This window comes from Antedon bifida, chromosome 2 (genome assembly GCF_963402885.1).
Source record: "Antedon bifida chromosome 2, ecAntBifi1.1, whole genome shotgun sequence".
NCBI lineage: Eukaryota > Metazoa > Echinodermata > Crinoidea > Comatulida > Antedonidae > Antedon > Antedon bifida.
The window spans coordinates 23,293,114-23,306,295 of record NC_136227.1 but is presented as its reverse complement, the minus strand read 5'-3'; the positions used below and the strand labels follow the sequence as shown (position 1 = coordinate 23,306,295).

Below are 13,182 nucleotides of genomic sequence, written 5' to 3'. Positions count from 1 at the left end.
AGAAAAACCCGAAACCATAATTGAATCAATATTCAAGGTAGCGTGGCCGAGCGGTCTAAGGCGCTGGTTTTAGGCACCAGTCATTTCGATGGCGTGGGTTCAAATCCCACCGCTGCCAATATTCTTTTACCGGCTCATTACATGACGTACAAATGATATATTGTAAAATTTCATGAGACATTACGAAACCATTTTTCTAAATAAATGTGAAAACATTCAAGATAGCGTGGCCGAGCGGTCTAAGCCGCTGGTTTAAGGCACCAGTCTTTTCGATGGCGTGGGTTCGAATCCCACCGCTGCCAATATTCTTTTACCGGCTCACTACATGACGTACAAATGATATATTGTAAAATTTCATGAGACATTACGAAACCATTTTTCTAAATAAATGTGACTAGATTCAAGATAGCGTGGCCGAGCGGTCTAAGCCGCTGGTTTAAGGCACCAGTCATTTCGATGGCGTGGGTTCGAATCCCACCGCTGCCAAAATTCTTTTACCGGCTCACTACATAACGTACAAATGATATGAATAATAAATTCATGAGAAAAACCCGAAACCATAATTGAAGAAACATTCAAGGTAGCGTGGCCGAGCGGTCTAAGGCACTGGTTTAAGGCACCAGTCATTTCAATGGCGTGGGTCCGAATCCCACCGCTGCCAATATTCTTTTACCGGCTCATTACATAACGTACAAATGATTTAATGCAAAAATTCATGAGAAAAACCCGAAACCATTATTGAATAAACATTCAAGGTAGCGTGGCCGAGCGGTCTAAGGCGCTGGTTTAAGGCACCAGTCATTTCGATGGCGTGGGTTCGAATCCCACCGCTGCCAATATTCTTTTACCGACTCACTACATAACGTGTACAAATAATATGAATGATAAAATCATGAGAAAACCCGAAACCATAATTGAATGAACATTCACGGTAGCGTAGCCGAGCGGTCTAAGGCACCAGTCATTTCGAAGGCGTGGGTTCGAATCCCACCGCTGCCAATATTCTTTTACCGGCTCACTACATAACGTACAAATGATATAATGTAAAAATTCATGAGAAATACCGAAACCAATTTTCTAAATAAATGTGAAAACATTCAAGGTAGCGTGGCCGAGTGGTCTAAGGCGCTGGTTTTAGGCACCAGTCATTTCGATGGCGTGGGTTCGAATCCCACCGCTGCCAATATCTTTTACCGGCTCACTACATAACGTACAAATGATTTAATGTAAAAATTCATGAGAAATTACGAAACCATTTTTCTAAATAAATGTGACAACATTCAAGGTAGCGTGGCCGAGCGGTCTAAGGCGCTGGTTTAAGGCACCAGTCATTTCGATGGCGTGGGTTCGAATCCCACCCCTGCCAATATTCTTTTACCGACTCATTACATAACGTACAAATGATATGAATAATAAATTCATGAGAAAAACCCGAAACCATAATTGAATCAATATTCAAGGTAGCGTGGCCGAGCGGTCTAAGGCGCTGGTTTTAGGCACCAGTCATTTCGATGGCGTGGGTTCAAATCCCACCGCTGCCAATATTCTTTTACCGGCTCATTACATGACGTACAAATGATATATTGTAAAATTTCATGAGACATTACGAAACCATTTTTCTAAATAAATGTGAAAACATTCAAGATAGCGTGGCCGAGCGGTCTAAGCCGCTGGTTTAAGGCACCAGTCTTTTCGATGGCGTGGGTTCGAATCCCACCGCTGCCAATATTCTTTTACCGGCTCACTACATAACGTCTACAAATGATATGAATAATACATTCATGAGAAAACCCGAAACCATAATTAAAAGAAGACTCAAGGTAGCGTGGCCGGGCGGTCTAATGCGCTGGTTTTAGGCACCAGTCAATTCGATGGCGTGGGTTCGAATCCCACCGCTACCAATATTCTTTTACCGGCTCATTACATGACGTACAAATGATATATTGTAAAATTTCATGAGACATTACGAAACCATTTTTCTAAATAAATGTGACAACATTCAAGATAGCGTGGCCGAGCGGTCTAAGCCGCTGGTTTAAGGCACCAGTCTTTTCGATGGCGTGGGTTCGAATCCCACCGCTGCCAATATTCTTTTACCGGCTCACTACATAACGTCTACAAATGATATGAATAATACATTCATGAGAAAACCCGAAACCATAATTAAAAGAAGACTCATGGTAGCGTGGCCGGGCGGTCTAATGCGCTGGTTTTAGGCACCAGTCAATTCGATGGCGTGGGTTCGAATCCCACCGCTAACTATATTCTTTTACCGGCTAATTACATGACGTACAAATGATATATTGTAAAATTTCATGAGACATTACGAAACCATTTTTCTAAATAAATGTGACAAAATTCAAGGTAGCGTGGCCGAGCGGTCTAAGGCGCTGGTTTAAGGTACCAGTCATTTCGATGGCGTGGGTTCGAATCCCACCGCTGCCAATATTCTTTTACCAACTCACTACATAACGTGTACAAATAATATGAATGATAAAATCATGAGAAAACCCGAAACCATAATTGAATGAACATTCACGGTAGCGTAGCCGAGCGGTCTAAGGCACCAGTCATTTCGAAGGCGTGGGTTCGAATTCCACCGCTGCCAATATTCTTTTACCGGCTCACTACATAACGTACAAATGATATTATGGAAAAATTCATGAGAAATACCGAAACCATTTTCTAAATAAATGTGAAAACATTCAAGGTAGCGTTGCTGAGCGGTCTAAGTCGCTGGTTTAAGACACCAGTCATTTCGATGGCGTGGGTTCGAATCCCACCGCTTCCAATATTCTTCTACCGGCTCATTACATAACGTACAAATAATATGAATGAAAAATTCATGAGAAATACCGAAACCATTTTCTAAATAATTGTAAGCACATTCACCGTAGCGTGACCGAGCGTTCTAATGCGCTTGTTTAAGGCCCCAGTTTCCACTTACTAATGATATAATGTAAAAAATCATGAGAAAACCCAAAACCATTTTTCTAAATAATTGAAAGAACAATCATAATGCATTGTTGATGTAGATTATAAACTACAATTACAAACTCATTTACTTATTCATTCATTGCATATTGTTCACGATGAACATTTTGAAAATCAACTTTGAGAATTTACGTACGGCAAAAGAAAATCTCCCTTCTTTCATTTTAATAGAAAAAACTTGATTAACATTTTAATGGCTAGGGTCATACATATAATTGTTAACTGTGTTTACCTTAAATTGGTAATAACACATCACCTTAATCTGGCTCAGGTACAGTGGTATATTAAGCTATAGGCCTAATATATATTCATTTACTTGTTTTTGTTTTGACTGCCATTTTCTTTTTATTGATCATCGTCCACACACTTTTCTCTTCATCCTTCCCGTCCCCCCGTTTCCCAATCCCAATGTAGTTTATGTAAAACGTAAAAACTGTACCAGTCCTATCTTTATTTTTTGTTCGATCACTATTTATATAATATTCACCTTTACGAATGAAAAGAATCGAATTTAATTTGCTTCACCGAGACTCATCTAAATATGAACACATCACATCCGATAATTGACTGAATTTACCACCAGGATAAAATATGACACCGATGCGGTCTAATCCCACTGTTAATATTATATTTGTAATTTTAATAATAATAATTTGTAATGTATTTTCTATTTTCTTCCATAATTACAGATAGGCCTACGGGATAAATCTTACAGAAGAGTTAAAACAGACATCAACCGACGATCCAAAAAGTTTAAACATAGGCCTATACACATTCATTGACTGGCGGAAGCACAAATAATGCTTTCTTAAAACAAAACTAAGTTTCATCCTGAAGCTATTCATTTGATAAGCACATCTGTCATCGTATGACATGATCGTTTTTTTGTTTAGTTCGACATAATTTTTAAACATGGACACAACAACATCAATTATCGAGATCCACAAAATGACAACAATGTTGACAACATCCTCGTTAACGTAATACCAACAACATCATATTTACTCAATCGTAATAATTACAATGGGTTAGACGGTTATTGTATCATCCAACCGAAATTAACTTTTCTTTAACATACTCCTCGCTTTTTTATTCACTCATCAGAAACACGTTTATACTGACGTGCTTTTCGTCAATTGTCGAGAACTTGAATGTGACCTAATGTGTGTAGCATACGCCTCTTTCCACATATTCATTGTTTGATGATTACACGTGAACGCAATAAACATAAAAAATCCTTGTAGTCCGTTGAGAATTATGAAGATGTACCAAAGAACAGGTTTATCAGTGTATACAGTGAGGAATACTAAACTCCAAGTCACTCCCATTAAAATCGATAACTGAAGTAAGAAATTTTAAATGTTAAATGGTGTAAACATGTTATGTATTACGGTATTTTAGCACCGCGCAAAAATAGCTTTCTAAAGTGTCACTATAAGTAAGTTGTCTATGTATGTAAACAGTTAGCAGCGCATCCTAAGTAGGACCCAGTTAAGGAGTCTAATATCAATGTATGTAGGCCTATACATACCTTTATATATAATTTGAGTTCATCTTTTCGTTTGTTTCTTCTTTGATTTTGTTGAACAGCAAATTCGGTGACTCTGTGAACCATCCAAATTTCTACCACTGTTATCAAGTACAAAACACAATTCAAAGCAATACTAAGTGATACTGGAACGCCAAAGGCAAGCAGGAGTGATTGTCTATCCGAAAACCAACAAAATGTTTCTCCTCCGTAACTAAAATCAAATTTACTGCTAAAATGAATGACAGTGCACGACGTTACGATTATTAAGGGAATTCCCCAGCCATAAAGCAGATACAAGCTAAGCAGATGTCGTTTCTTTGAGATATTACTATTAGGTATTGATGACTGAGTTCCAAACACTCTTGCTAAATCAAATGCTAGAACGTTGGTCCAAGAAAACAGTGCAAGCCAGAAGAAGTGCATCACAATGGCTGTTCCAGTGCATAGCTGCCGTGGTTTAGTTATGTAGGCAATAGATATCATTATCAACTGTGCAAAGAACAATGCTATTATAAGGCATAGGCGACAGATACCGGGTAGATTAAGCAGAGAACGAAAACAAAGTTGAGTTAAAATGGACATAAACAGCGATATTAACGATATTACACACACCAATGTGTTCAAAACAGTCATAGTGCTGTCATATGAGAAAATACCTTCAGATGTAACATTGACATGAATGTTCTTTAAAATTCGACATGAAACTCTTGAATTGTTTGTTGTCCAAGTAATCCAACCGCCATCTTCAACAGGTGAATGTTGATCCTGTAAAATATCTTGTCCAACGACATTACAAGATGTGATACAAACAAATTTGTCATCAGCCGATGCTCCACCACCATTGCTATTTCTTTGTTCTTTTTTATTAATTTCAGAAATATTAGAGTTACTACCAACAAGCAGTGTAATGTCAAATGCATTGTTGTTTTTCGCAAAAAAATATTCGGACTCGGTAACGATTGTTCCATTAACACAACTCAGGCACTGTTGAAGGCTTTCGTCGTAGTACTCATTTTCATTACACCTTAGCAATTCTACAGCATCATCTTTGAGCAAAATATGAACTTCAAATATTTCTTTGTAAATAGGCTTACCAATATCACCAACATTTTCGTAAACATCAACAATATCACCATCGATGTGAATTTCGCTGTTAAAAATATCCATCGAAATTTCCAATTGATTACACATTTTGCACATGTCATTTTTATACTTTACATTATTATAAATAACAACGTCGAGAAAAGCAGTACAGCCCAACATGATATCAGATTGAAAGTGGAAAAGGCAAGTGTCCACGAGAAACAACGAGCATTTTCGCATCTCGATAGCATCTTTGCTGATTCCTTCAACTACGGACTCTGTCGAATAGTTATAACTATTCATTTCATTTGTTATGTTATAAGATGTAAAATTATTTGTTAACGTATTGTTGGTAATGTCCATACTATTACAAATGGCACAGAACTGGTTGGCGTATACATAACCTCTGAGATCATACACCAAGGTTTCCATTGCTACGTTGAGTATTCCTTCTTCGCATTTACGTCTGATGTTTTCAACAGTCCACGATGTTCGACATGTTACTACGGTTAAAATTCCTTCAAAAGATGGTTGGAGGCCCTCAGGATCATTGACACAACTCCATCGAGGTTTCGTTGGATCTGCTGAAATTGATAGTTGGTCATTGAAAGACGTTGCCATTGTTTTGAATTTGTAACCATCACCACAGTAGTATAAGTAGTCGCTGCAACAGTCGCCATAGAATAGACACATATCATCACAGGCACACTTACTTACAAAGAATATCTGACAGTGCTCTCTACAAGAGTTCCACAAGAACATTTCGTGAGATACAAACGGGATTTTTGTTGAAACTGCAAAAATAGAAGTTATTAGCAGGCATGTATGTACCTCCCTGTTTAGTTTAGACCATTGCATTTATTTGAGCAATAGACCAACTAAAGCGGTAACAAGACTACAGCAAACAAACAAAAACACTATGCTAATTTTCGTTCCAAATTTCCTGATTCTGTTTTAACGATTGAAATCAGTTTACCATGTAATTTTTATATTCGATACATTTAATTGCATAGTATTAGGATTTTGAATCATAAAATTGTATTGCAAACATTATCCACACCATGAACCAGTTAATCATCCTACTTTCTTTTCAAATGAGAACCATTGCTTTTTAAAGGCTGTGTTAACAGTTGAAATTGAAAACAAAATCAATAATTTACCATTTTGTGAACCTCCAACGTCCAAGATAAATAGACAACATATAAGGACGCTCCACTTCATATTCTTTTATTTCTCTAATTTCATTTCACACAACTTCATCTCACCGACTCGTACTATCAACTATATCAAACAAATGAATATTTCTATTTTAATCTATGTATTAATTACCTGCATTTAAATGGCACAGATTAAGTTAAGACAATATACATGACAGGGGATCTTTTTTATTCTCTCATAATCAAACTACTCATGAATTATTTATGATTATTCTCCATGAAATTCAATGTCAACAATTATTGGCTTAGTGATATAAGTAGAGATAGTCTAAAAAATATTAAGAAACCAAACCAACTGGCTGCATCCGGTATTAAATTCATCTGAGTGACGAAATGATACTTTGCAGTTAAGTGATGATTGACCGCATTGATGTTTGATGGTTGATCTAATTTACGATTGGGAATGAGTAAGGCGTTCTTCTGACATAGGCTTAGTTGTATTGAATGTGCAAACAGTTTCTCACAATCATATTTCAATAAACATAACAAATATTTCTATGCTTAATGTACCTCTCAACAAGGCCGTAGTTTATCTTTTTTAAATGTAAATTATTGTTTAATAATAATTCGATCAATTGGTACAAGCGATGACCAAGTGGATTACACGAAGGTTTGCTTCTAACAATAGAACACATTGATGCTGTTACAGCCCTTACAGACGTGTGATCGTTCCAGTATTTTGTACATACTTTACACATTGAGGTCCGTTTCATTAGTACTTGTCCACGTTTTCGATAAGTGGATGTCGATGTACCCGTGAACGTATGACATAATGACCATTAACCTAGTGCGCCTAATGGTGTAATTCCACTGGCGGCTGCCTAAATCTTATTATTATTATTTTTTTGTTTAATAATGAAAATGAAATGACGAAAATGCATCGAAAATATATCGGTATCACGTACTACGGTATTGTCACGCTACACAGTTGTGTGACGTAGTACGCAAGTTTTATCCATACGGATGATTTTGGCACACATCCCATGTTGTTCCTCTTGGGGTCAAATTACCCTATAACAGTTGAGATATTCTCTCCTAAATTAAAATGCATACAAATCTTCTCAGGTCCTAGATTAATACTATTCTACTGTTGTTTTTGTAACTGATGTAGGGCCTAATTTGATAATTAAACAGCTACCTACGTCTGGTTGCTCTATTGTATATTGTAGTATAGACTTTACATTGTATAGAGATTGCATTATTAAACTATAGGCCGTCGGCGTATCTAAGACTGAAGTTAGGTTTGGTTCAGTTATAAATGGATTGCAATTAAATACTAAAGTTCTGTCTACGATATCAAACTTGATGTGACAAAAAATGCAATGTGCCAATATGGACACGATGACGCCACATCACTACCATATGTGGGCACCTCACACTTTTCAAACAAAAGTGATAGTGTAGATAGAGCTTTAGGCAATCTAACCCCCTGCTAAGTATATGCTTCATTTTATTTACGAAAAATTATGTCTTCGAATTAATTTTGTTTAAAACAAAATGTACTTTTTGTTTTAATTGAAGAAACTACGTTTTGTATTAGAATACTATTTGAATATACATATGATAATTACCCACTCATTTTTCCGGTTTAGGTGCTCCTGATAAATAACCTTTAGAGTGATAAGGTCATGAGATCTCCTCCATATTTCAACATTTCATTTGTTTTGCGCATTTGGCGCACCATATTAGGGTGACCGCAGTCAGTCCACACTTTTTCCTTTTGTACATGTGATCGGTGATCTCGATCGTCCGCCGGCCGTTTGTCCGTCGTGTGCAGTGTTGGAGATTATAGATCTAAGAAAGTTGTTTTTTTGTGTAAATTGTTGAATGTATAAGGTAAATTAATTAACTAGGACTAACCTACCCACCCTCGTAAGTAGGCTAGGCTAGGATATGTAATTTGCACTAGGACGATTCGGCCCGGGACAATTCGGCCCTGGGACGATTCGGCCCGGGAATATTCGGCCCGGGACGATTCGGCCCTGAGACGATTCGGCACACTTACATTTATCGGTTTTGATATGCATTTATAAGCATAAAATAAGCTTTTTTCCCCAAACTTTATTTTCAGAGAGACTATGGGGTAGCACTACTCTAGGGATAAAGATGCAATAAAGCAAACATTTTGAAAACATTGTCGAAAATGATCATTTTTTTTAATCGTCCCTGAATCGCCTAGAGGTTAGCTAGGATAGAGTGGAAGAGGCCTACTAGGAGAGTAGTAGCCTAGATAGGCCTACTACTGCCTACCCTACTACTTACTAGGCCTACCTACGGATATCCAGCCAGCAGGCCTATAGGCTACTACTACTAGTAGTAGGGCCGCAGGCTAGCTAGAAAGAGGAGGAGGGCCGGCCTATAGAATAGGCCTAGCTTTATTACAGATGCTAGTCAAGTCACCCCATCGCAAAATCGCCCTGACACAGTCGCCCTGACACAGTCGCCCTGACACAGTCGCCCTGACACAGTCGCCCTGACACAGTCGCCCTGACACAGTCGCCCTGACACAGTCGCCCTGACACAGTCGCCCTGACACAGTCGCCCTGACACAGTCGCCCTGACACAGTCGCCCTGACACAGTCGCCCTGACACAGTCGCCCTGACACAGTCGCCCTGACACAGTCGCCCTGACACAGTCGCCCTGACACAGTCGCCCTGACACAGTCGCCCTGACACAGTCGCCCTGACACAGTCGCCCTGACACAGTCGCCCATTATTCCATGGTTTTGTTTGGTTTTATTAAATCATGAATGATTGGCATCATCTTATCATCAGTACTATATATTGCACCTGATTTCAACTAATCATATCAATTTTATTTATTTTTATCGCAACATTGCAGCACAATAACTGGCACACTAAAAACGTATACTGTACTGTAACCTAATTATATTGATTGCTTTTTAACAGGATGTTGAAGTTGGGACATGTAGCACACTACTTTTCAGGTTTGTACTACAATTTAGCCATGCTAAGGAATCTAATGTTACCCAGTGTTTTTGTTAATAAATATCCCACTGCAGCTAGCTGTAGATATTACAACCCCAAAGAACAATTACTTACTTCCCCATTAAGCAACTAAAGAAAACTACTCTCCATAACATTTTTAGTTAATAATTATTATATTATTTTAGTCAGTGAGTATTTCTCCTCTTAAATACCAAGCCCAACCAAGCCCAACCAAGCCCTATCAATTATTATCAAGCCCCACCAGTATAAAGTGTAAATTTTACAAAATAAGATATATGGGTCATTCTTCAGTAAGTGTCTAATTTCAGGTTTATAAAAAATCGATTTTAAAATTTGCATTTTTTAAATTTTAAAAGTTTATTCAGATAAATGAACATGTATTACATGGCAAGCGTATGTTTGGCGCAATCTTTATTATATATTTCGTATTTTATTCATATTTATAAATACATGGTTCAATGTTACTGTCATTTCCGTCACATTTATGGAATATACAAAGATAGAAAAAATAACGGTTTAGGAATTATAAAATTATTTCCATTATTAATTCTTTGATACTATACATTATTTTTGTCTCTATTAATCAAAAAATGATTGTTTTAACATTTATTAGTATGATGTTATACGTTCAAAACCATTTACTATTCCTAAAAATAATAATTTTCAGAAAATAGTATGACTGTCACTGATGTTTTACAAAATTCTGTTGAACTAATATTACTATCCATTGACATAGTAGAAGAATATTGTTTATATTTCAATTATACCACATAATTGCGTTCATTACTTAAATATTTTAGGATTTAAAAGGATAAAATATCCATGTGACGGAGATGAAACCGTGACGGATATGACGAACCTAAAAAATCATGTGACGGAGATGACTTTAAGATATGATTTGATTATGTTTATTGACCAGAGTCACATAGATATACAATGTAATAACATAATAAAGATATACAAAACAAAATGTGTAACAAAAAAAGGCCCTGGCAATAACAAAAAGTCATATCCGTCACGGGCCGTCATCTCCGTCACAACGAAACATTGGGAAATGTGACGGAGCTGACCGTGACGGAGATGATGTATTTAGCATAGGACAGCCTAGGATCACATCGTAGGCATGTCTGACAGCGGAGACGGATTTCATACTTCTAGATACCGTGAATAACTTGTACTTCCAGTTGAAAAAAACCAGAAATTATAATTATTTAATGAGTTCTATACCGTTCGGATATGACATTCAATAAAGGTACGCAACTGTAATTTTTCTAAAACCTCGTTTTATTAGCTTTTTTCCTCTTTTATTGAAAATGATGGGCGGCTAGTTTTATATCAATATCTTCGCATGTTTACAACGCGCAGTCAATTTTTTTCCCCGCCGTTCATTAAACTGTAGACGGCACATTTAAATTATGTGACGGAAATGACACAAAACTACGGGACAAGCTTTTTCTAAACAAAAACTTTAAAGTTTGAGATTTAATGTATGTAGAGATGTATTTCGAAGAATATAATCGCATGAAATCATGATTAACTAACTTTTTACAATATTTTCGATAACAAAAGTCCTGTTATCAAATATATACGGCGATCATAAAATTGAAGATGTACGATCGGGACATAGGATTTTAGGGGGTTGCCTGAAACATTTTTATAAAAATTAACAATATCAATGTAATTATCTTTGTTTTATGTAATTAATTATATTTAAAATAATGTTGATTATGATTTAAGTCAAGAATTTTTATTTTTTAATGATGAATTTTCAGTCTCTATCCCACCAAAGTATCGGAACACGATTTTAGACACTTACTGAAGAATGACCCATATTTGGAATGTTAATTGCATTTTCATCAATAAAATTATACTTCTTACAAGTTACAGCGACTTTGTTGTCAAAAATGTTGAGAATCCATGTTTTAATAATTGCGTCAACATTGTATTTGCCGTCATATGTCAACACAAGGACAGTTGTTGACGCAATACACGCATTATTGACACATTGTACATACAAAATTGCCTTGACTTAGTATTTAGGGTACCTTTTTTTTAAAACCATAATATCCATTAAAAAATTATCCAAAAACCTGTAATAGGCAATAGGACTAAATAAAGATTTAAAATGAAATTTGGCTTGAAGTAGGTGTCATAGAATCATTACAGTCTATGGTTTTTTACATAATTAATTGCTTTCATCTTTTCTTCTCTTCAGGTGCGAGGCTGGTTAGCACCAACTCTAAAATAATACGCTCCTTTTCAAACTACCAAACTTCTCAGATTGTAAAGCAGGTTGCATGTTTCAGCGAAATTCAATCTTGTCCAGTCACACATAAATATCAACAGAAAAATTTATCACTTAAAAATAATGAAGGGGACTTGTTTAAAGTTGACCGGTTGCTATCCAGATTGAGCTTATCACCTACAGAACTGGATGCCAGTTTAGCTTTTATACTACCAAGTAAAAATCCAATACCAACTACCATCGTTGAGCCTATACCTACACCTGTACTTGAGTTACCAAGAGAAGGAAGTCTTAGGCACTTATATGATCCATTAGAAGAAATAAGAGACAACATCTTTGTACCAAGTTATGATAGATGTGAAAAGAAAGCTAAAAATCGAATAACAAATGAAATACATAGGCGTCGACGAAAGATGAATCACCACCAGTATAAGAAATGGCGCAAGAAGATGAAATTCAAACTACGAATGATTAAACAAAAAAGGCAAAAGAGGAAGCAAAAGAAATGGGAACGATATTTAGAGGAAATAAAATTTAAAGGGCTTACCAAAGAGGAAGGAGAGGCTTATCTGAAGGATAAAGAAGAACGGTTAAAAATATATTTACGATATTTGGGATTTGAAGGAGATGCAGTTAAGACGAATCGAAAGTTTAAACCACGAGGTATTCAATATGTAAGAAGACCTAAAAAGATAACAAGAATATTGGATGAAGGAACAACTGGAAATATTGTACCAACACCATTGTATAACAAAAGTTAAATTTTCTTAATTTTGCTAATCTTGTAATTCGAAGAAACAATTCAGAAATAAAGATGTTACAAGTGTATTTCATTTCTGGTAGATATTTTTCCCTTAAAGATATATTGTCCCCCAAAACATGAAAAATGAAGATTAATGTAATCAGACTTTGAATAGGCCATTTTGTAGTTTTACTTTAATAGATTGTCACTTTTAAAATAAGAGACAAAATAAACGGTTAAATTCAACCAAAAACCCATTGACTTCCAGTCAATCAATTTGACTATTTTTTGCTTGAAATTACCATTTTTTCATGGTAAATCATTTTTATTTCAGGTAAATCATTTTTTTTCCCTCCAATTTTAGGTGTTAGTGAATAGCTATTATGTGACAATAAAATGG

General features: G+C 36.2%; 1 protein-coding gene and 5 non-coding genes across 6 annotated transcripts; all 6 read left to right on the top strand.

The window, feature by feature from the left end:
• The first annotated feature begins 36 nt into the window (after positions 1 to 36).
• On the top strand, positions 37 to 118 carry Trnal-uag (transfer RNA leucine (anticodon UAG)). Its single transcript has one exon. It is a non-coding gene; the product is annotated as a tRNA-Leu (tRNA).
• Positions 119 to 754: 636 nt separating this feature from the next.
• Positions 755 to 836, top strand: Trnal-aag (transfer RNA leucine (anticodon AAG)). The gene has a single exon. It is a non-coding gene; the product is annotated as a tRNA-Leu (tRNA).
• A 265-nt stretch (positions 837 to 1,101) lies between these two features.
• On the top strand, positions 1,102 to 1,183 carry Trnal-uag (transfer RNA leucine (anticodon UAG)). Its single transcript has one exon. It is a non-coding gene; the product is annotated as a tRNA-Leu (tRNA).
• Positions 1,184 to 1,459: 276 nt separating this feature from the next.
• Trnal-uag (transfer RNA leucine (anticodon UAG)) lies at positions 1,460 to 1,541 on the top strand. Its single transcript has one exon. It is a non-coding gene; the product is annotated as a tRNA-Leu (tRNA).
• Positions 1,542 to 2,363: 822 nt separating this feature from the next.
• On the top strand, positions 2,364 to 2,445 carry Trnal-aag (transfer RNA leucine (anticodon AAG)). Its single transcript has one exon. It is a non-coding gene; the product is annotated as a tRNA-Leu (tRNA).
• A 6,083-nt stretch (positions 2,446 to 8,528) lies between these two features.
• Positions 8,529 to 12,868, top strand: LOC144858785 (uncharacterized). Its single transcript, XM_078714900.1, has 3 exons — positions 8,529 to 8,661; positions 9,736 to 9,773; positions 12,011 to 12,868. The coding sequence occupies exons 2-3, from the start codon at positions 9,737 to 9,739 to the stop codon at positions 12,799 to 12,801; spliced, it is 828 nt and encodes a 275-aa protein (XP_078571026.1). The 5' UTR covers positions 8,529 to 8,661; position 9,736; the 3' UTR covers positions 12,802 to 12,868.
• Positions 12,869 to 13,182: the final 314 nt, after the last annotated feature.